The sequence below is a fragment of the Molossus molossus genome, unplaced genomic scaffold (genome assembly GCF_014108415.1).
Source record: "Molossus molossus isolate mMolMol1 unplaced genomic scaffold, mMolMol1.p scaffold_m16_p_1, whole genome shotgun sequence".
NCBI lineage: Eukaryota > Metazoa > Chordata > Mammalia > Chiroptera > Molossidae > Molossus > Molossus molossus.
The window spans coordinates 53,060,682-53,083,549 of NW_023425344.1; the positions used below are offsets into that span (position 1 = coordinate 53,060,682).

Consider the following 22,868-nt stretch of genomic DNA (forward strand, 5'->3'; position numbering starts at 1 on the left):
TATATACTGCATATTACATATTTCACATAATTAAATCTCTTGGGTGTAATAATGTTATTGTGATTATGTAAAATATGTTGTTTTCCTGTGAAAACATACTCAAGTATTTAGGTGTAATTTCATATGATGATGTATACATCTTACATGCAAACTGTTAAAAAACAAAGAGAGAGAGGAATAAAGACAAAAAAATGTGCCAAAAAGTTATAAGAATCTAGGTGACATTTGGGTGTTCATGATACTAATCCTTAAAAGTTTCTTTAATTCAAATTTTTTTCAAAATAAGCCTGGAAGAGAGAGAAATTAACATGCATGTGTGTCCACACACACAGAGACCATGCATACATATTTGGTAGTTTAGTAGCAACGGTTCCTCCTCACAATATCCTTATGTAACATAACCTTTATTATTTTTTCTTTATTGATTTTAGAGAGAGGAAGGAAGAGAGAGATAGAAACATCGATGAGGGAGAATACTGACTGGCAGGCTCCTACATGCCCCCGCTGGGGATTTGGCCCACAACCTGGGCATGTGCCCTGACCGGGAATTGAACCAGTGACTTCTTAGTGCATGGGTCGATGCTCAACCACTGAGCCACACCTGCCTGGCTAACATACCCTTTAATTAGAACCTCATTAAAAATAATTCCCTCACTTGAGAAAAATCAGAATATGGTCTGAATTATAGATGATATCAAATTACTGTTAGTTTTTTTAGGTATTACAATTATGTAAGCAAATGTCAGATGTATGTTGAAGTTTTACAGGTGCAATGTGAGAATGTCTGCAATTTACTTTCAGATGGTTTAGAAAAAAAACTATGCATAATTAGAAGAAAAGATGAAGTGGGTAAAATTTTTATTTTAAAAATCTAGGTAAAGTGTATTCATGTGTTTGTTTTATCATTCTTTCAATTTCTCTCAGGTTTGAAGTTCTTCATAATAAAGTTAGGGAGAATTCTATAAATAAAAATAGCATATCAATACTTTAAGGACTTAATAACTTAGAAATATATTTTTATCTAAGTTGCTGATATTTTTAAACATTTAATTTTCAATAGAATATAGTATATGAAAGAAATTAGATGGTTAGAGAAAATACCTTCAACTTTATGCTTTTCTTTTTCTTGAGCAGCTTGGAGTTCAAAGTTCTCTTTATTTTTGGCTTCAATTTCTTCTAGTTTTCTTCTTTGTTCTTCCTTTTTCTTTCTTCTCTTCTCCTTTCTCTTTTCTCTTTTGGCAGCCAAAGCCAGCCTCCGACTTTCTTCTCTTAACTGTTACAGGATCAATAAAACAGAATGATAACACTGGAATTCACCATGGAAAAAAGTTGTCATATAATGTCATTTTATTACATGAAAATTGGAATACCATAAAATTCAAAGTTATATAGTTCAATTCATTGTTTGCTCAAGATCATATTCTAATCACTGTAAAGAGAAAATATTTAAAGGATCAAGATCAAATTAAACAATAAAGAAATGTGTAGCTTCATAACCACTGAAAAAAATCTAAATTAAAATAACAACATACCATGTTTTGTTCATTAATTTGGAAAAAATAAAAAAGATATTGTTACCAGCAAGATGACGAGACCTTGGTTCTTGTCTTCTTGAAGGAAAGATTTCAATCAAGAGACATAGTGTTGAAAAGCAAGCAGAAATTTACTGACCACAGCAAAAACAAGGAAGTGTATAGAAGAAGCAACAGGAGAGCCTAGGCTGCTGGCTGCTTTAGCTCACTGGGGAGTCAGAGAAAATGGGGCCTTGGAGACAGGTTCTGGGGGTTAGCCCAGGACTAGCTGCTGCTGCCCACTGCTCCCCAGGTAGTTTAGTCCGTTGTAGTTTAGAAGATATGTGCCTGTGGGGAAAGGAGAGAGGGAAGGGAATGCAAAGGTATTGCACTTCCTGAAGAAAGAGCTTGCTGGGACCTTCATTTTTCAGGGGTTTTAAAGGCTGGCCATTTAGGGGAGGTCTCAGGGGAGGATCAATAGAATATTCATCAGCTTTATGCTGATGTACCAAAATGAGATTTATTCTCTTTATTTGTCCTTGGGTGTGGTTGTCAAAGGTCACTAATTGGATTTCTGTTATCTGTATCCCTGAATAGGGTGATTTAAGTTATTTACCAACTCTGGTTGAGGAGAAGTGCAAAACATTTACTCTTAGTGTTTAGAGAAGATAGGATTTACTAGGTGGTAGCAAACTGCTGTTTAACTGTCTTTGTTTCCCTATTCCACTTGTCCTGGATTTTTCCTAGCTTCTTACTCTCTTATAACATTATAAAGAGAAAATATTTTTAAAGGATCAAAATCAAACTGATAAAATCTAATTTTAAAATGGATGAATGATAAAGAAACACATAGCTTCATAATCACAAAAGAAACCTAAATTGTGAAATAATAAGGTACCATGTTTCATTCATTAATTTGACAAAAATAAAAAGATATCACATATCAGCATAAGTTTTGAAATATAAATTGTTTCCTATACTGCTACGGGTATAAATATTTACATTTTGCAAAAGGTAATATGAAAGCCTCCTATGAAAACTACAAACTTGCCCTGGCCGGTTTGGTTCAGCGGTTAGAGCGTTGCCTGCAGACCAGAGAAGCCCGGGTTCGGTTCCCACTAAGGGTGTGAACCTCGGTTGCAGTTTGTCTCCGGCCCAGATTGGGGTCGTAAGGGTGGCTACACACTTGAGGTCTCTCTCTCACATTGATGTTTCTCTCTCTCTTCCTCCCTCTCTATCCTCCCGCTCTATCTGAAGATAAATGGAAAAAATGTCCCCCAGTTGAGGATAAAAAAAAAAACTGCAAACTGCTCAGCCTAAGAATTTATTCTTACAAAATGACTATCGCTAGTGAAAAAATATAGGCTCAATAATTTCCACTATAAAATTAATTATGGCAGTAAACAGGAAAAAAAGGTAAATCCATCCAATGGGGGGACAAAGTAACAATATACCTTCACAGAAGGCAGTCTTGAAACCTATTCTAAATATATTCTTGGGAAAATGTTTACAATTTACATTTGGTAGGAGGACAAAAGGCATACTGCAAGACCAAGTCTCCTATTTATAGGGGAAGGCCACTCTTATGTGAATCTCTTTGTAGAAGTAAAAAAAAAAAGACTAAGGATACATATCAAAGGCTTATTAGAATGACTAGAATGGGACTGGAGACAGGTAGCTGAAAGATGTTGACTTCCAATTTTACTTTATATAACTGTACATTGTTTCCACTTGTCAAAATGAATATATATTGCTTTCATAGTAAAAAAAAAAAATTAAGTTTAAAATTCCAATATTAACTCTTTTTTTTTTAGTTCCTCACCTGAGGATATTTTTCTACTTATCAGATAGAGTGGGAGGGAGGGAGAGAGAGAAAAAGAAAAAAACATCACATGTTTCTCACATAGAGAGAAACATCAATGTGATAGAGCCACACCCACTGGTTGCCTCCTGCATAACCCAAGCAGGGCTGGGATGAACCCAGGTACATGCCCTTGACCGGAATCGAACCTGCAACTCATTGGTCCATGGGCTGACACTATAACCGCTGAGCCAAACTGGCCAGGGCCCAATATTAACTCTTAATAAGCTATTTTAGCCTTGACTGATTTGGCTCAGCAGTTAGAGCACTGGCCCTTGGACCAAGGGTCATGATCCTGTAGAAGGCAATCAATCAATGTGAACACATTGATGCTTCTCTCTCTCTCCCCTCTGCTCCCTACCTTCCACTCTATCTATCTACTTGAACTATTAAATTTTCCTCTTTGGTTCATAAAGTGGGAAAAATCTTCAAACTCCTTTGTTTGCATGTCCCCTTACTTACAAATGTTTTCAAACTATGTACTGTGAAACCTCAGTTCTTGAACTTAATTCATTCTGGAAGGTTGGTCAAAAAACAATTTGCTCAAATACTGAATAATTTTTTTCCCATTAGAAATAATGTAAATTGAACTCATCCATCCATACCCACGAATGTTTTTACTTTCTTATATACATGTCTAATGTACTGTTTAATCTAAATAAACATTTCTTGAACCACCTCCTACTAGCCTTAAACGAATCATAGGCCAAATTGACTTATTTTTCATCAGAAAAATGTCTGACTTCATTTTTTAAGTCTTTGGTTTTTATTAGACATTCCTCCTGCCTTTTCAAATTATACCTGCTAGGTGCCTGAAAGGTTTTGCTCACCTTTAAAAATTTTTACACCCTGGGGCAATGCACCATAATTACATTCTCTTGGGGGTAGGAGTAAGTCTTTTGTTCCTGAAAAGGAAAATAGTTAAGGAGAATCTGTAGAAAACTGATACTTTCTCAGGCAGATAGACTTCAGAAAAGAATACAAATGGAAGCTGAAGTTCTAGAAATTGTCTTAATAGCACCCCTAGAAATTTTTGCCACGAGGAACTTAACTTTTCAGAAGGACTAGAAAGAAAACAGTAATTGTTTGGTGACTTTCACTCCCTAGTTCACTGTAAGGGAGGAGGAGTAATATATGATTGGTGCTTTTAAAAGAATGAACTGAGCATGTGTAACTCAGGCCATTAAAAAGAGACTTACTTTCCTGGAGCTACCTGCCAGTCCTCAGTAAAAGTGCTCTGTCTGCCTGAGCTCCAGTGGGAGAGGCTGAGGTTGTCCTGTATTGCTCTGATTTCCATTGAATGAACCGGTAAGTGTTATGGGGAGAGGGATGGGGGGTGTGATGAAAAGTGTGCCAGAAAAATATTTTCTAAGCAACTGAGGCTATAGATATAAAGCCTTTCCAATTCAGAATTAGGAATAATAATGTATATTATGTCTGTATGAACAGAAAAACCTTGAGAAAGGTACAGGAAATTGCTTTTGGGGGATCAAAATAACAAGTGAAGTTCAAGACTTTTGACTCAGCCAGGATGGGTTGTTTCATTTGGCTGAAATTTTAAATTTGTCCGGTGTCAGGAGATAATTGTGACTAGAATCCAAGGAAGGGAAGAACTTTTTTAAAATAGAAAAGTTTAAATCATAAAGCAGGCTTTCACTAAGCCCATATGACCCACAGATGGGTGGGTATGCTAGAGTAGGTCTTAGTGTGGGGGTGTGGCTGAGTCTCTGGTATGCTGATGCCTGAGGCTTTATAGAGTTCAGTGAAAACTGGCCCTTTGGCAACAGAAAGAGCTGAGATATCAAACTTTACTGCTCAGCCTTAAGGGCAAAGTATTTATTCTTGTTTCTAAATTTTGAAGTTCTAAGGCTAGTATTTTGATAACCTCATAGATCTTACTAATTTTGGACTCACTAAACAATAAGGCACAAATTCATAAGTCCTAGTGAACCTTGTTTTCGCAAATGATTTATAAGGCGCGAAGCTCTGTAAAACTTAAGAATTAAACAAGATAGATACAGATTTATGAGGTGTCATACATTTGCTGGTGTTAGTTGAATCCAATGAATTAATAAGATTACAAAAATGAAAAAGTTATGACAAGGCCTGTGTATATTTATATGTGTGTATTGGGGGGGGGGTCAAATACTTAAAAGGAAAAGTAAATAAGACTTAAGGAAGGCGTAATGGGGCACAGGAAGACAATCAGAAGAAAGTGGCTTCAATAGGAATAAAAGACTTTCACCAAGGAAGGCAAATCACAAAATATCAGTAAGAACTGAAAAGTGGTAACAGGATTCAGCGGAAAGATGCCATTTGTGATCTCTGCCATGGTTCACTGGAATAATGGGGGAGCAGGCATATGATCCTAGATTGAGGATTCAAAATATAAAAAATAGAGTTGAGACAGCTAATAAGTCATGAGAAGTGGAGTAGAGAAACTGAGACAGATATTCAAACAGCAGTTTTCGGCCATCTAGTAAATCCTATCTTCCCTAAAGAGTAAATGGTTTGCACTTCTCCCTAACCAGGGGTAAACAGCTTAAAGCACCCTTCTCAGGGAGACAGATAGCAGAAATTCAAATAGTGCCATTTGACAACCACACCCAAGGACAGATGAGAGAATAAATCTCATTTTGGTTCATCAGCATAAACCTGATAAATATTCTTCTGAAATCCTCCCCTAAACGCCCAGTTTATAAAACTCAAAACAAAGAACAAAGGTCCCAGAGCACTGTCTCCTACCCAGGAGCCAGCCAAACTTCCCCACCCCTTTATTCCCCTAAACATCTCCTAAACTCTAAGGGATACTATGAGGCTTTCAACCAGGGCAGCAATGGGCAGCAGCCGTTGGTCCCAGACAAACCCCTGAACCTGTTCCAGGGCCCCCTTTTCTCTGATAGCTTAGTGAGCCAAAGCAGACCAGCCTTTTCTTGTTTCACTGTCCTCAGCTTTAATAAACATCCTCTATAATTCACCTGGACTCATATTGTGAAATATTTTTACGACACGAAGTCAAAAACACACACTACCGGCTGGCCCTAGGCAGACCGGTCAAGGGCCAGGTCCCCTTTCCAGTAACACTTTCAGGTAACAGTCAGTAAATTTATTCTCTTAAAATATTTGGAGAAGGAAATACTAAGTTTGAGGTAACGTTTCATTAGAATACTTACCTTGATTAAATTGTAGGCAGAGGGTAGTAGTTAATGAAATAGCAGACAAAGGAATATGGGAGGAGGTGGTAATAACTGACATAAGAGCCCAAAGAGAACAGGTGAAAACAATAATTAAACCATTAAGAGTCAGGTAAGTCTGGAGGTGTAGGAAACCAGGGTAAGAAATTCAGTCTATATCCTAAATTTGTTCACAAGGAACCTGGCTGGACCTGATTTCACTTACTGGGGAACTAGGAGTATATGTGAGACAGGGTAGAGGCTTTGAAGAAGAGCAAGTTGTAGAATAACCTCATTGTGGAAAAGGAAAGGACACAAACCCGACTGGCATTTTTAAATTGAGGGTTCTGGAACAACGTACCATTTGACCATTAAGATTTTTTAAATAAGAATTTAAGGATTTAGGAAGTGATAGTTCAGACTAAAGAAATACCACCTGAGCAAATGTAGATATATGAAAGTGAAAGAGATATGTGAGCCCTGCCAGTGTGGCTCAGTGGTTGAGCGTCGACCCATGCACCAAGAGGTCACCAGTTCGATTCCTGGTCAGGGCACATGCCCAGGTTGTGGGCCAAATCCCCAGGAGGTGGCCAATCAATGTTCTTTCTCATCTATGTTTCTCTCTCTCTCTCTCTAAAAAAAACCCAAAAAACAATAAAATCTTTAAAAAAGAGAGAGAGATGTGTGCAGTAGAAAACCATAGTAAGTGATGAGCCTGGAAAATTGAGACAGGAGGACCTGAATGTTTAAAATGTCCCATGCAGACAATAAAGAGACTGAAGGTTTTTGAAATGGGAGTAAGGCAATCAATCCTACTTGTGTATTAGAAAACTAAGGGAACTGTGAAGAGTTACACTAGAATGAGGAAGGAATAGACTGAAGGCAAAAGGTGACAAAGGCAAAGATATTTATTTAAAAGGGAGACTACTACTTAGGAAGCCTACTGCAATAGTAAGAAGGGAATGACTCAAAAAGATGGAACAAAGGCTCATAAAGAGATTGCCAAAGCTCAGTGAAAGTGATGATAATAACACTGATATAGTTAATGTGTGTGTGTGTGTGTGTGTGTTGGGGGGGTTAATATGCGTCAGGCATTGGATTAAATTAATTTATGACACAAAGTCATTAAATAAATGGATGTAGGGAATGGAATGCAAGGATAAGTGAGAGGCTGAAAGTAACATCAAGTCTGAATAGGTAGTGATATCAACAGAAAAGAAATCAAAAGGTGAGTAGCAGAATCAAACAAAAATTTATTGATAACTTGCTATGTACTGAGCATGGTTCTAATCTCTTAGAACTCTTTAGTAAATTAGATAAAAATGTCCCTGCCCTCATAAAGCTCAAAGCTAACATTTAGTTGGAGGGTTGGAAAGATACATGCATGATAATCATAATATACACATTACAGTTGTTCCTCAGAATTCATGGGGGATTGGTTCCAGGACCCACCCCCATCACCACCACAGATAACATCTGAGGATGCTTAAGTCCCTTACATAAAATGGCTTAGTATTTGTATATAACCTACACCCATCCTCTTATATTCCTTCTTTCCCTCCCTTCTTAATCCTCACCCGAGAACATTTTTCCACTGGCCAAACCTCTAACTGCTGAGCCAAACTAGCCAGGGCCTTCCTGTATTCTTTAAATCATGTCTAGATGACTTATAATATTTAATACAATGTAAATGTTATGTAAATAGTTGTTACACTATAATTTTCAGGAAACAATGACAAGAAAAAAGAGCCTGTACATGTCCGGTCTAGACTCAACCATGGTAGGCCTAGCTACACACAGTACCTGTGAGCAACAATATAACATATCCCCGCTACAAATATGTTCTATCCAGTGGCTGAATTTGCACATGCAAAACCTGCCGCTGACTGCATCTATTTTTTTTTTTAAATATGTTTTTATTGATTTTTTAGAGAGAAAGGAAGAGAGAGATAGAAACATCCACGTGAGAGAGAAACATCAATCGCTGCCTCCTGCATGCTCCCTAAAGGGGATGGAGTGCAATACCCAGGCATGTGCCCTGAGCTAGAATCGAACCAGGACCTCTCATTCCATGGGATGGCACTCAATCCCCTGAGCCACACCAGCTGGCTGTATCTAGTTTTTAAAGAGGTATTAGGTACAATGTAAAACAGAAACACTAGAGCAGGGGGAAGAGAAGTGTGTATGTGGAAACAGTAAGGGGTTTTCATTTTATTCATTTATTTTGAACACTGTCCCCCAAGGAGGTTTGGATTTTAAACAGGATGATTAGTGTAAGCCTCATGAAAGTGAAGTTTAAGCAAACATCTAAAGGTATGAAGTATATCAGGCAAAGAAAACAGCCAGTACATGAGCTGTAAGTATTTTCAAGTATGTCCTGCAATGTTCAAGTAGGCCAGTGTAGCTCAGAATAGTAGAAAGTGACTGTCAAGAGTATCAGGGGGCTTGTTCACCTAAGGCCTGGCAGGGTGTTTTAAAGACTTTATCTTTTATTCTGAGGGTTTTGAGCAGAAGAGTGACAATTTGATTTAAATGATGTAAAAGGATCACTCTAAGTGCTAAGCTGAGAATAAAGAGCAATAATGGAATCAGGGAGACCAGTTAAATAACTACTGAGGCAATACATGTAAGAGATAATATTAATTACTTCAACCAGGGTGAAAAGTGATTAAGATTCTAGATACAGTTCTAAGGCAAAGGTAACAAGATTTTCCAACACATTAGAGAATAGACAGCAATCAAGGATGACATCCAGATTTTTAGCCTGAGCAATTACAAGATAGAGTTGTGGGTTTGGGGTGGGCAAGGATCAGGAGTTCACATTGGGACACAAGTATGAGATGTCTAATTAGCTATCCAAATGGACATATTGAGTAGCAAGTTGGATATATGAAATTGGTCTTTAAGGAAGGTGTCTGGGCTAATGATACAAATTTGGGATTAGCTGGTAAGTATTTAAAGCTAAGAAGTAGGATGAAATGACCAGTAGATAAATAGAACACATAATGAACTAAAGGGCTCCTAAGAGGGGAGACAAGAAGAAACTAGCAAAGGAGGTACAGAAGAGGTAGGAGATAAACCAAGAGTGTTAGTGTAATGAAGGCCAAGTGAAGAGAGTATGTCAGGTTTATTAGGCTTAGTACAATGATAGAGAAGTAATCACTAGATTTAACTACATGAAAGTCACTGGAGACCATAAAAGCAGTTTGTTTTGGTGGAGTTATGGGAGTGACAACCTGCAGGAGTAGATCCACCACAAGAAAGAATTGGAGGTACACAAAATATACAAGGGAAATAAAGAAATGGGTTTGTAGCTAAAAATTAAAAAGGGGAGTTGGAAGAATCAAAGTCTTTTTTTTTTTAAGATTGGAAAAATAAGCTTGTATGATGCTGAGAGTAATTCAGGAGAGGGGGATGAATGATATAGAAGAAAAGAGAATTGCTACAACAGTGTTTTGAGTAAGGAAGAACAGATGGGATCAGTTCACAAATGGAGAGACTGGTTACAAAAAGTTTAGTAACTGGAAGAAAGTATATGGGTACAGGGACTGGTGGGTAGGTAGACGGGGTTGGAAAAGTATTGGCATTTTTCTGATGCTTCAATTTTCTCACTGATGTAGGATGCTAGGTCATCAACTAAGGGTGAAGGAGAGGATCTAAAGGAGAAAGTAATCAATAGTGGAGTAGATGGCTATAAAATGATTCCGGGGCAACATTAAAGGGTTTGTTGCCACACATACACATTTAAAATAAAATTAGTCATCAAGGTTGAGTATTTGTTTTTGTTTTTCCTAAACATATTTAGTTACTAGGATAAAGATGAGAATAAGTAGGAAGAAAAGAGTAAGAAACAGTAAAGGGTGGTGGGATAAATGGATCCTGTACTTTATTGGTAAACAGTGTTGCCAAGATTGTTGGTAGTAGAATTCTGGAAGGAGTAAAGCTGAAAAGATAGGAAATTGAATCAGAGAATGAAATTATAAAATTGAGATTGTGGGATGGGCCTAATTAATACCCTTAGGTGATGGCAAAAAAAAAAAAAAAACCAATGGAAAATATCTATTAGGAATATTTATTTTTATTTTTATTTTTTTTTGTGGTACGTGCCCCTAGCAGGAACTGAACCTGGGACTCTCTGGTCCGAAGGCTGACGCTCAACCGCTGAGCCAAACTGGCCAGGGCTCTATTAGGAATATTTAAAAAATATACCCCATATTCCTCCCTAAACAGTTATGAACGTTTACAAAGAAAAGGGTAGGAAGAGAAACAGTAAGTAGTAAAATGGAAGTGTGAAACAAATATAAAAATGTACACCAATATCCAGCTAAGAACATAACCTAGCCCTGGCCAGTTTGGCTCAGCGGTTAGAGCGTTGGCCTGCGGTCCAGAGAGACCGGGGTTCAGTTCCCACTAAGGGCACGTACCTCGGTTGCAGTTTGTCCCTGCCCTGGTTGGGTCGTGCAGGTGGCGACCACTTGATGTGTCCCTTTCACATCGATGTTTCTCTCTCTCTCTCTCCCTCACACTCTATCTGAGCAAAAAATGGAAAAATGTCCTCAGGTGAGGATAAAAAAGAGAAAAGAACATAACCTAGTTGCTAATGTCCTAAGAGAACAAGCAATTAACTGAAAATTCCATAGTTCGACCAGATGAACTGCTCCAAGTGGAGACTCTTATCACTTAGTTAATGCTCAGTAAATGTCTGTTGAATAATAAGAGAATGAATCTGATAAATTATAATGGGGAGTATCCTCAGCAGCAGTTTTCATAAACCTATTGACCAAAATTTTCAAATTAGGCTGATCAAAAGAGCATTTTTATATAAGCAATAAGTTACCCATGTAGAACATCAACTTAGACCAGATAAGACCAATTCCAGTGATGTTTCCAAACCAGAAACTGTGAAGCCAGAATGCACTGTTTTTCAGAAGGCAAAAAGTTCTTCTTTTCCTAGATGTAAATCATTGCTAAAAAATAGTGAACCTAACTCCTAAATACTGAAATTACCGAACCTTCTCTATAATTTAGAATCTACCTATGCACCACTCCCATTCAAAACTGTTTATAAAGTATCAGTGAGTGTGAAAGAATCAATTTACATCTAATTAGTTTATAATTAAAATTTGTCACTTTTGAATTTTAATATTATGGAAAAAATGTGTAATTTGAAAGTTCCTTTTGACTTGCTTTAAATCTGAAGTTCTTGAAAGATAGCAATGTTGGCAAGAATTCAAGACACTGACACTCATGTATTGCTGATAGTATAGTAAGAAAATATTCTGAAAGTATCAAATTTAAAATATATTGGCCTAAGTAAAGAAACTTATTCTGTAAAAATAAAATCATCAAAATATAAGAAATTATGTATAAGTATGTTTACTGTAACATTATTTGTAGTGACAAAAAGCTGGAAACAGTCCAGCCAGTGTGGCTCAATGGTTGAGTGTCACTGGTTTGATTCCTGGTCAGGGCACATGCCCAGGTTGTGGGCATAATCTCCAGTGGGTGGCATGCAGGAGGCAGCCAATCGATGTTCTCTCTCTCCCTCTCACATCCTGTTCTCTATCAATAAAGGAAAAATAAATAAAAAAGCTGGAAACAAACTCACCATGGAGTATACTCTGCAGTTATTTAAATCACTATCATTTGACAATATTCATCAGTTACTGAGAAGATGGTAAAGCAAGTATTAGAGTAATATTCTTGCATGATTATTTTTTAAGATTTTTTTATTGGATTTGAGAGAGAGAGATGGGGAAAGGGGAGAGAAACTGATGTGAAACTGAAACATTGACTGGCTGCCTCCTGTACACCCCATCATCAATCAAGCCAGCAGCCCAGGCATGTGCCCTGAACTAAGAATTGAACCAGCAACCCTTGGGTGCAAGGGACAACACCCTACTAACTGAACCACATTGGCCTAGGCTTGCATGATTGTTTTTTAAAAGTATACAATCTCCATACATGTAGATTTAATTGTTCACCAAATATTTACTGAGTACCACAACATGCCAGGCACCATTCTGTGGTGCATATGTTCTAATGATAGAGAGAGATAAAAGGATGGTCAGTACGATGGACCAAAGTGACCAAAAGGAAGAAATAAAAAAAGGTGATTAAGAGAGGTGAAAGGAGTAGTGTGGGTGGGTAGAAGTGAGAACTTTAGTTACCATACTTGATTTATAACTAATAATGCTGACAGTATGTTTTTCTTGAGTTATCTTTGCATATTTCAGTTTAAATTGAACACATTATGGTGATAAATAAATACAAAAACAATGAAGTTGATTGAGAACAGACCTCCTTAATAGATATCTCTTAAAAGCTGCTTTCTACTTTGTAATCCACATGTATGCAATACATTCTAAATGTATTTCATGTAAGTATAAACATCAAAGGTGTGAGAAAATATTTTATTTAAAAACAGGTATCTATGTGCAGCTATAGAAAAACTGTTTTAGATTCACAAATATGCAAAAGAAATAATAAGAAAATAATTAAAAAACAGGATATTAAAATACTTGAAGAAAGAACTAAGAGGTAGGTTACCTTTAATTAAGGGAGGAGAGGGAACCAGAAAATTATATATTCTTTAAAAAAAAAAAAATTTTTTTTCTTTATTGATCTTCAGAGAGAAAAAAGGGGAGAGAGAGAGAGAGAGAGAAACATCAATGAGAGAGAACACAGACTGGTTGCCTCTAGCACGCCTGATTGGAGATTTGGCCCACAACCTGGGCATGTGCCCTGACTGGTAATCGAACCGGCAACCTCTTGGTGCATGGGGGTCAATCTCAACCACTGAGCCACACCAGCCAGGCTATGTCCTTTATAATTTTAAACAGTGTATGTTAAATTTTATAGCATTTTTAACCTTTTTTTTTTAATCCTCACCAGAGGACATTTTTGCATTTATCTTCAGATAGAACAGGAAAAAGAGAGGGGGGAAGAGAGGGAGAGAAACATCTACACGAGAGAGACACATCGAGTGGCTGCCACCCACACGACCCCAACTGGAGCCAGGGACAAACTGCAACCGAGACACATGCCCTTAGCAGGAACCGAACCCAGGACACTCTGGTCCGCAGGCCGACGCTCCAACCGCTGAGCCAAACCAGCCAGGGCAACATTTTTAACCTTTTTTATGAAAGATGGTAGAGTATGTGTATTCTAAAATATTGATAGGAAGGGGGGATAAAAAAGGAGCTATGGGACTGGGACTGCCCAAACTATATGTTGTTTGGAGTATTCTACTCCCCTTGGGAATAGATAGAAATGATGCTGTAGTCTGCCTAAGAGAAAAGTACAAAAGAATTCATCCATTTAAAAAATGTACTCATTAAACATTCACCAAGTGGTTATATTTCACTAGCTGATTATGCCTTAGTAGTGCATTTGGTACTTCTAGTAAATCTGTGGGCAACAAATAAAGTATAGATTTAGATGGTGATTAAGAGCTCATTAGCTGAGATAAGACTAAAACTGAGCATTAGAGACTAGGTTTTCTGACTTCCAGATCAATGCAATTCCTATAATAAAATTTTGTTAATTTGATTACAAAGAAAAATTTTAATATTTAAAATACTCATAATTCTACTAATTGAGCCATACATGAAGAGAAAACCATATAAATAATTTAAAGCAAAAGCAACAACAAAATGAAACAAAACAAAAAAGAATAAAGCAGAAAGAAAAAAAGTATGTATTTTCACACGTAAAGGTTATCATTACCTTTTCCAAGTCTAACTCCTCTAATAAAATACTGGCATTTTTGTTTGCTTCAGCAGCCTGTCTATCTTTGGCTTGTACTATTGATTCCATACAAAGATGACACTTCTTCAGCATCTCCTAAAATGAAAAATTAAGATATTTCCAGCCTCAAAAAACAATTCACGTTTAGAGATTCCTGAAAACATGAAGATATCAGTTAAGGTACTTGAACAAATGAACATAAGGTATAAAGATCAGTGGTGAGGCAAAAAGAATGCAAATAAAAATATATAAGAAAGAGCCTCTACTGTTTTTCAAAATAATATTAATTTGGTACTTTGGAAACTAAAATTATTTACCCCTATAATTTGAATATAAAAAAATCATACAGCAAATGGAAGTGCAATAATTTATATCAGCTGGTTAACTGGCTTAAGGAAAAGGTTAATTTCAATAAAGAAAATGGATTTAAAGAGTTTTGAAGTACTTAATTGATAAGAACTGTTGTCACATATTTAAGCTTTGCTTCTACAATTTCATGTTCAAGAATCACTGATTAAAACCATAGACATGTACTATGGATTTTTCTCAGTGATTTCATTCTCAGAATACTGTTTTTTAACAGGAAAGGGCTATTTCTCTCTTAAGACAAAAATCCTTATTTTTAATCTTATCCTCCCCTCCAAGAAAACCTAGTGGTATCCAGGAATGTCAATTATCATGAGAAATCTAGAGGCAGGCAAGACAGTGAATTACCTACGTTAAATAAAACCTGTGGGGAAAATATGCTCACTATTATGTAATAACTGCTGAGAAAATGAAACAGACATTTTTATATCTGTTGACTTCTTTAGATTTTCAGAGTATGTCTTATAAACTCAAAATCAAAACACCACCAGGGGAAGGTCTTGGTTAGATCTCTAGGAAAATCATTTATTTATCTTCCCTACTTTTTCTGCAAAAATCCTAACCAGTTATTCTTAAGCTAAGTTATTCCAACTTTTATATTACATTGAAGACATTAAAATTTTTCCCCACAACTGAGAGTACTATGTTCATTTTTGTTTAGGTATTAAAAAAACTCCACTGGGCTTGTTCCTTTAACATATTATCAGTCTGGATAAATATATAGAGATTATAGCACTAATGAAAAATAACATTTGCTTTAGTTGTGTAGTGTTCACATAGAATTAAATTAAAAAGATAAAGCAAATCAATCACAAAGAATGTTTTACTGCTTCATTAGGTTAAGTAAATAATCCTACGAGTCTCTGAAATAGCATACTTCATCCCCAAATACTAGATAAATGACAATTGCTATATACCACACATTACTGCTCAAACTAAGGCCTTTTTCTTAATGTGGGATATATGTATATAAAGCAAAATGAAATCCCTAGCTCACAGAGTGGGATGAATTTGATCATTACCTTATCAGTGATGGTTGCTATGTATCTCATGCATTCAGAATCTGATGGAAACTGATTGACTTCTTTGACTAAGTAGCGCACCACCTTCACATGACCCTAAAAAATAGATATTACGGTCAGATTTAAAACACACTCTAACAGAATTCAGTAAATCTACAGTCTGTCTTATGTAAGATTCTTTTGGTATTCGTGCTACAAAATAAAGACTTAATTGGGTATTTTTTGCACTGTAAATGAAAAAGAGGCTTTGGTTCTAATAAGTTAAATCTATATTGTTCATTCTCATCCCACTTTCCAACAAAGTACAGAATAACCTGACTTAAAATCTCAATCACTCTGAATAAAACAAAAAAGCCAAACTCAAGAATTAGTCTGAAATGGGGAAATGTCTGAAAGAAAAAAAAAATACTCATCATTTATTCCCCTAATTCAGTAGAAATGAACATCCTGTGTTCAATTCTAAGCATTAAGAGAGTAGAAATAACAAACTTGTTCTTTCTTTCAGATAAAAACTGAATGTATAGCACAGTACTAGGTGGTGTGAAAGAAAATACACTTTCCTAAAGCATGACCTACAGTTCACTAAGTTCAAAATCTTCAGACCAGCATTCAAAAGTCTTTCCACTTTCTTCGATCCACAAAACCTGTAAGTTAGTCAGTCTGGATAAACAGCTGTTTATATTTAGTATAGTTCCTCAGTTTCATCTATTTCTTTTCATCTGCACCATTTAAAACTATCCTTATCTTATAATGAACAGCTCACATGCCATTTGTATCATTCTTTGATATCTTGCCAATATTTCTATAGTATTTATATTATTTATACAGGATACTCCTAGTTACCTGACTTTGTGTGGATCTTATCTCCCTGATTAAATCGCATTTAAAAAAAGTGTAGCTGCTGCACACTGTATAATGTAATACCCCAACCATTACAGTTGCTCATGGTAGGTACTAAAAAATAAATACTGGAATACAAACGTATAAAAGATAAGCACTATTCTTAAGTAGCTAAGTCTATTTGGAAAGATAAATTATATGCGTTAGACATTAGAGTAGTAAAAAAATATATGTATTTGTAAAACTGAATGATAAAGATGATAACAGACTGGATAACTTCTAGAACTTTTACAGGATAAGATATTTCAATGTAAGCTCAAATAGGATAGGAAGAGTTTTGGAGAAGAGGAGATTTAAACTATATCCAAAGAATGAGTAAATGTAGAAAAATTAGAAGTGACACGAGTATTCCTGAGATGAGAACAAAGGTGATGTGGGAGACAGGGACAAGGAAAAGACCAAGCAAGAAGACTCTCCACATTAGGGACTCATAATGGGAGCTGAACTCTTAGAGCACTCGATTGTGGGGACTTTGAATAACAAACGGAAAGTGATTTCAGAGTATTATAGAAACTGGGGAGACAGGAGAAGGTTCTTGAGACAGATACTAACATAGCATAGTAGTTTAAGACTAACTTGATAATGACATACTAGCTTGCTTGGAGAAGAAGCAGGTAGCCAGTGAGAAAGAATCAGTTTGACTGCTTCGAAAAAAGAAATAGTCAGTGGCTAGATAGTCGAGAATACCCAACTGGTGTAGAGCCAGAGTCAGAAAGAGTAATTAGAACAGAGAGAGAGAAAAAAGAGATGCTTTCTTGCAATTTATACAGTAAAAGTTCTCAATACAGCAAAATAATTTGTAGTCTACAAGGGATTTTACCTACATGTCTCAGAATGACAAAAGTCAAAATTATAATCCCTAAAATATTAATCTCATTTTCACAGCAACAAACTACAATTAAGAGATCAACCAAATGATTAAATTACTTATATACAGCTTTCAAAAAATGTATTTCTATTTCTCCATTAGTACACTTGCTTTTCAGTTTAAATACTGGCAGGTGGGTTTTCATTTAATTCCTTTATTCTTAATTAAAGTCAATGATAAAAATAAAATTAATTTGTTACATTTTTATTTGTTGTTCTAATACAAGAAAACATTCATAAACAAATAAATTGTTACTCTTGATTGTAACTAGTTTCTGAAAATACTACTTAGAAGAACTTTTTAGAAATGTTCTTTTATGTCCAATATGTGTTATATTAATAGCTTTTCTGAGATATCTAACTTTCAATGCTGCCATCAGAGTGCTTACTTGCTTATCATTCTACTGCTTTCATCAGTGCTGTTAAATCCTAAAATAAATCTTTTGTGATCATTAAACTATGCATATCCTAGCATAACTGGAAAACATCCACATGAATGAGGATAAAAGACTTCTACCTTTCTAAATGCTGCCATAAGGGGAGTTATCTTGCGGTTATCTGCTGCATCCACATCTGCACCTGCTTGCACCAATAACTGAACCACATCGAGGTGTCCACCATTTGCTGCTAGCCACAATGGAGTGTTCCCTTTCTTGTTACGAACGTCAATGTGAGCTCCCCTAAATGAATGACACAGATATCATTGTTTAAAATGAAATGGAAAAACACAGCTAACAATGAAAATAAATTATTAATTTGTGAAAATACTCTGAAAGGATAAAAACCATTTAATATTCAAGAACTAAAATTCATTTTCCTCTCAAAACAACATTACAAAGAATTTCCAGTTGTTGAATTAAGAAATAATAGTACACTGCCCTGGCCAGTTTGCTCAGTGGTTAGTGTTGACCCACGGACTAAAGGGTCATGAGTTCAATCAAAAGTCAAAGGCGCCCTGGCCGGTTTGGCTCAGCAGTTAGAGCGTCAGCCTGCAGTCCAGAGAGACCGGGGTTCTGTTCCCGCTAAGGGCACGTACCTCCGTTGCAGTTCCCTCCAGGGCACATACACCTCGCCCCTGGTTTGGTCGTGTGGGTGGCAACCACTCAATGTGTCCCTTTCACGTCGGTGTTTCTCTCTCTCTCCCCTTTCTCTCTCTCCTCTCTCTCTTTGGTCGTGTGGGTGGCAACCAATGTGTCCCTTTCATGTCGGTGCTTCTCTCTCTCTCCCGCTCCCTCCCTCCCTCCTACTCTATCTGAAAGAAATATCGAAAACATGTCCTCGGGTGAGGATAAAAAAAACAAAACAAAAAGTCTGCCCTGGCCAGTTTGGCTCAGTGGTTAGAGTGTTGGCCTGTGGTCCAGAGAGACCCGGGTTCGGTTCCCGCTAAGGGCATGTGCCTCGGTTGCAGTTTGTCCCCGGCCCTGGTTGGTCGTGCAGGTGGCAGCCACTCGATGTGTTCCTTTCATGTCGATGTTTCTCTCTCTCTCTCTTCCTCTCTCTCCCTCCCACTCTATTCGAACAAAAGATGGAAAAATGTCCAATGTCCTCGGGTGAGAATAAAAAAAAAAAGTCAAAGGCATGTGCACTACCTGGGTTGCAAAGGTTCAATCCCTGGCTCAGGCCAAGGTCCTACAGGAGGCAGCCAGTCGATGTCTCTCTCTCACATCAATGTTTCTTTCTCTCTATCTCTTTCTCTCTCCCCACCTTTCTCTCTGCCCCTCCCTCCCCTCCACCCACCCTTCCTGGCCAGTTTGGCTCAGGGGTTAGAGCGATGGCCCCTGGACAGAAGGGTCAAGGGTTTGATTCCCAATGAAGGACATATACCAGGGTTGAAGGTTCAATCCCTGGCCGCTGTGGGGCACATGCGGAAGGCAACCAATCAATGTATGGTTCTTACATCAGTGTTTCTCTCTCCCTCCCTCCCTTCCTTAAAATCAATGAAAACATAACCTTGAGTGAGGATTAACAAACAAAAAACAAAACCACTATAGCAATAATGACTTGATATAATTAGTAGTTTCAAATCCTGAGAAAATGTGAAATTTTATTTAGTGAAAAATAAAAGTACATCCTGGTAATATCATAATCATTATATTAAATAACCAGTATTCCAGAGACACAAATAGTATGCTATGAGGTAACTGCATCTGTTTTAAATGATTTGTATTTGGCTTCAGAATAACATGCAGGTTTAAAACTCAATGAACATCATAATAAATAAGACTCATGGTGAATAACAGTAGTTGTTAGTAGCTACTAATACTAAATACTACTGCTCAGGACACCATGCAAAGGTCTTTAGAACCAATTAAGCTGGGAAGCATTTTGAAAAACTGGCAGGCAACTTTTAAGTGACTGACAGCAGAAACTATCCTGGATCTTGCTTGATAACTTAAAAAGTTCTTTAACTGTCATTTAAAAGTCCAAGTTACAAATAGACACCTCTCCAAACAGGACATACAAATGGCTAAGAGACATATGAAGAAATGCTCATCATCACTAATCATCAGAGATGCAGATTAAAACAACAATGAGGTATCACCTCACACCTGTCAGAATGGCCGCCATCAACAAATCATCAAACAACAAGTGTTGGCGACAGTGTGGAGAAAAGGGGACTCTAGTACACTGCTGGTGGGAATGCAGACTGTTGCAGCCACTATGGAAAACAATATGGTGTTACCTCACAAAATTAAAAATTGAACTTCCATTTGACCCAGTGATCCCACTTCTAAGAATATACCGTAAGAAGCCTGAAACACCAGTCAGAAAGAATATATGTACCCCCATGTTCATAGCAGCACTATTTACAATAGCTAAGATCTGGAAACAGCCCAAGTGTCCATCAGTAGATGAATGGATAAAAAAGCTGTGGTACATATACACAATGGAGTACTACGCAGCTGTAAGAAAGAAAGATCTCTTATCCTTCGAGACTACATGGAGGGACCTGGAGAGTATCATCCTAAGTGAAACAAGCCAAACAGAGAAAGACAAGTATCATATGCTCTCACTTATTTGTGGAATATAATGAACATAACAGTCTGAGGAATGGGGTAGTCTCAGAGATGTGGAAGTGGGGTACAGACCGACAATCCCCAGAAGAGGGGGGGGGAGAGATAAACCACAGAACTTATATGCATGTATGCATGAACAGTGGACATGGACAACAAACTGGGGACAGGGCAGGGAGGGAGGTGGAGGGGGGGAATCAGTGGGGGGGAAAGGAGAAACATCTGTAACAAAATTTAATTAATAAAAATAAATTAAATAAAAAATAAAAGTCCAAGTTACTATAAAGAACAAGAAAATCAATAATGAAGACTTAGATTATTGCCAGACTGTTAGGATTTGAAATGGTACTTTTTGTAAAACTCAAACTGTGTGGGAGATATGACTATGGATAACAATAGCTGGATGTTCCAATAACTTCTTATAGTACTTCTGAAAGCGTATAAACACGCAAGAAAGGTAGAAAAACATTTCTAGGTTGTATAGCTGTGGATAGGTAGAAAATACCAGAAGTAGGTTTAAAAAATAAAATGTAGTTTATAGAAGTAGTCATATTTGATTGTTTAACAGTACAATTTGCCCAGAGAGAACAGTAATCACTAGTAACACCATGGTCACATATGAAGGGTATGGTAACATCATACCTGCCAATGAGAAGCTCACAGAATTTATAATGCCCTTTATCTGCTGCTATGGTTAAAGCTGTATCTCTCGAGGAGGGCACTGGAGGGGCATTAACATCAGCACCTTTATCCAAAAGAACTCGGCCCACCTCTGCATATCCACCAGAGGCAGCTTCCATTAGTGGTGTGAGCCCAGTCTAAGTTTAGTGAAAAATAAAAACAACACATAAGAGAAAGGAAAGAGCTAAAATGTTAAAGAACAAAAAATCTCGAGGAGCAATATAACATGGTTTTCAAAGACTCACAACTAAATTTCACCGCTAACATGGCTAACCTCTCTGAGTTACAATGTGATCTATTAAAAAAAGATAATTGGCCTGGCCGGTATGGCTCAGTGGATTGGGGGTCGTCCCATAGACTGAGAGGTCCTGGTTTGATTCCTCGTCAGGGCACATGCCCGGGTTGTGGGCTCGATCCCCAGTGGGGGGCATGCAGGAGACAGCCAATCGATGTTTCTCACATCGATGTTTCTACCTCTCTCTATAAAAAAAAAACCAAAAAAACAAATCAATAAAAACATATTTAAAAAAAAGAAAAGAAAATAATTCTACCTAAAGTCAATTTGTTGTAAAAAAAAAAAAATCTGTCAGATGCAAGCATTTGGCATATAACTGGCACTTAATAAATGTTCCCTCTCTTCTCTGTCATGATACATATCTTTTAGCTGATAACCCTAATGTCATTAATACGTATAAAATTTATTGTTGAGGTTATTTTCAAGAGTTAATGTTCGAATGAGTAATACAGAGTGATAAATGTTACTACAAAATATTAAGATTATACTTAGCATACTGCTATTATACACCTTAATTATCAAACCAATAAATCCACATATAAATCTCAAACTTTTTCTTACCTTAGCTCTGTGTTCCACATTTGCTTTTCTATCAAGCAGAAGACTAACCACTTCAGTTCTTCCTTGGAAGCAGGCTAAGGTAAGGGCAGTGTTCCGATTGGTTTCTATTTGAGCATTTATGTCAGAGCCCATGTCTAACAGGAGTTTAACTGCAGCTGTGTGCCCATTCATAGCTGCTAACATCAGAGGAGAAATGCCCAATTTGCTACCAGTTCTGGGGGTGGAGGTATGAGGAGAACAAAGGAAAAAGACACATTTTAAATGTCCCAGAAAAATGGGGTAACAATATAAAATTCTATTTCAGGATATATTTAAGATTCTTAATTCTGCAAGATTATTTAAAATAATTTTTCTCAGCCCTAGTCTAGTAAGTATTTGAGATAATACCATAACTCCATTAAAAATATTTTACCACCTAGAACTAGAACACTTTCTGTATCTCATTCAACATAATGAGTTGGGTTGAAAAATAATTAAATTACTAGGCTATTAAGATGGACTTTCCATTTTAAAGCACACACTTGTTGCCCTGGCCATTTTGGCTCAGCCATTAAGAGTGTCAGACCAACCCTGGCCAGTTTGCTCAGTGGTTAGAGTGTCGGCCCGCAGTCCAGAGAGACCAGGGTTCGGTTCCCGCTAAGGGCATGTACCTCGGTTGCAGTTTGTCCCCAGCCCTGGTTTGGTCATGCAGGTGGCAACCATTCGATGTGTCCCTTTCACGTCAATGTTTCCCTCTCTCTCTCTCTTCCTCCCACTTAAAATGGAAAAATGTCCTTGGGAGAGGATAAAAATAATAAAAAAAAGGTCGAACCACTGGCTGGTGTGGCTCAGTGGTTGAGATTCGACCCATGCAACAAGAGGGCGCCAG

At 37.1% G+C, this 22,868-nt stretch overlaps 1 protein-coding gene across 18 annotated transcripts in view; it reads right to left on the bottom strand.

Annotated features, from left to right (window-relative positions):
• ANKRD17 (ankyrin repeat domain 17) overlaps positions 1 to 22,868 on the bottom strand; it is a 193,160-nt gene that overhangs the window by 32,099 nt on the left and 138,193 nt on the right. For all 18 annotated transcript variants that reach the window (XM_036271035.1, XM_036271043.1, XM_036271051.1 and 15 more), the window contains 6 exons: positions 22,001 to 22,214; positions 21,106 to 21,281; positions 17,967 to 18,129; positions 15,683 to 15,778; positions 14,274 to 14,390; positions 1,102 to 1,273 (listed from right to left, as the gene is read on the bottom strand). In XM_036271035.1, the coding sequence (XP_036126928.1) occupies positions 1,102 to 1,273; positions 14,274 to 14,390; positions 15,683 to 15,778; positions 17,967 to 18,129; positions 21,106 to 21,281; positions 22,001 to 22,214 (938 nt within the window). The remainder of the gene's footprint in view (positions 1 to 1,101; positions 1,274 to 14,273; positions 14,391 to 15,682; positions 15,779 to 17,966; positions 18,130 to 21,105; positions 21,282 to 22,000; positions 22,215 to 22,868) is intronic.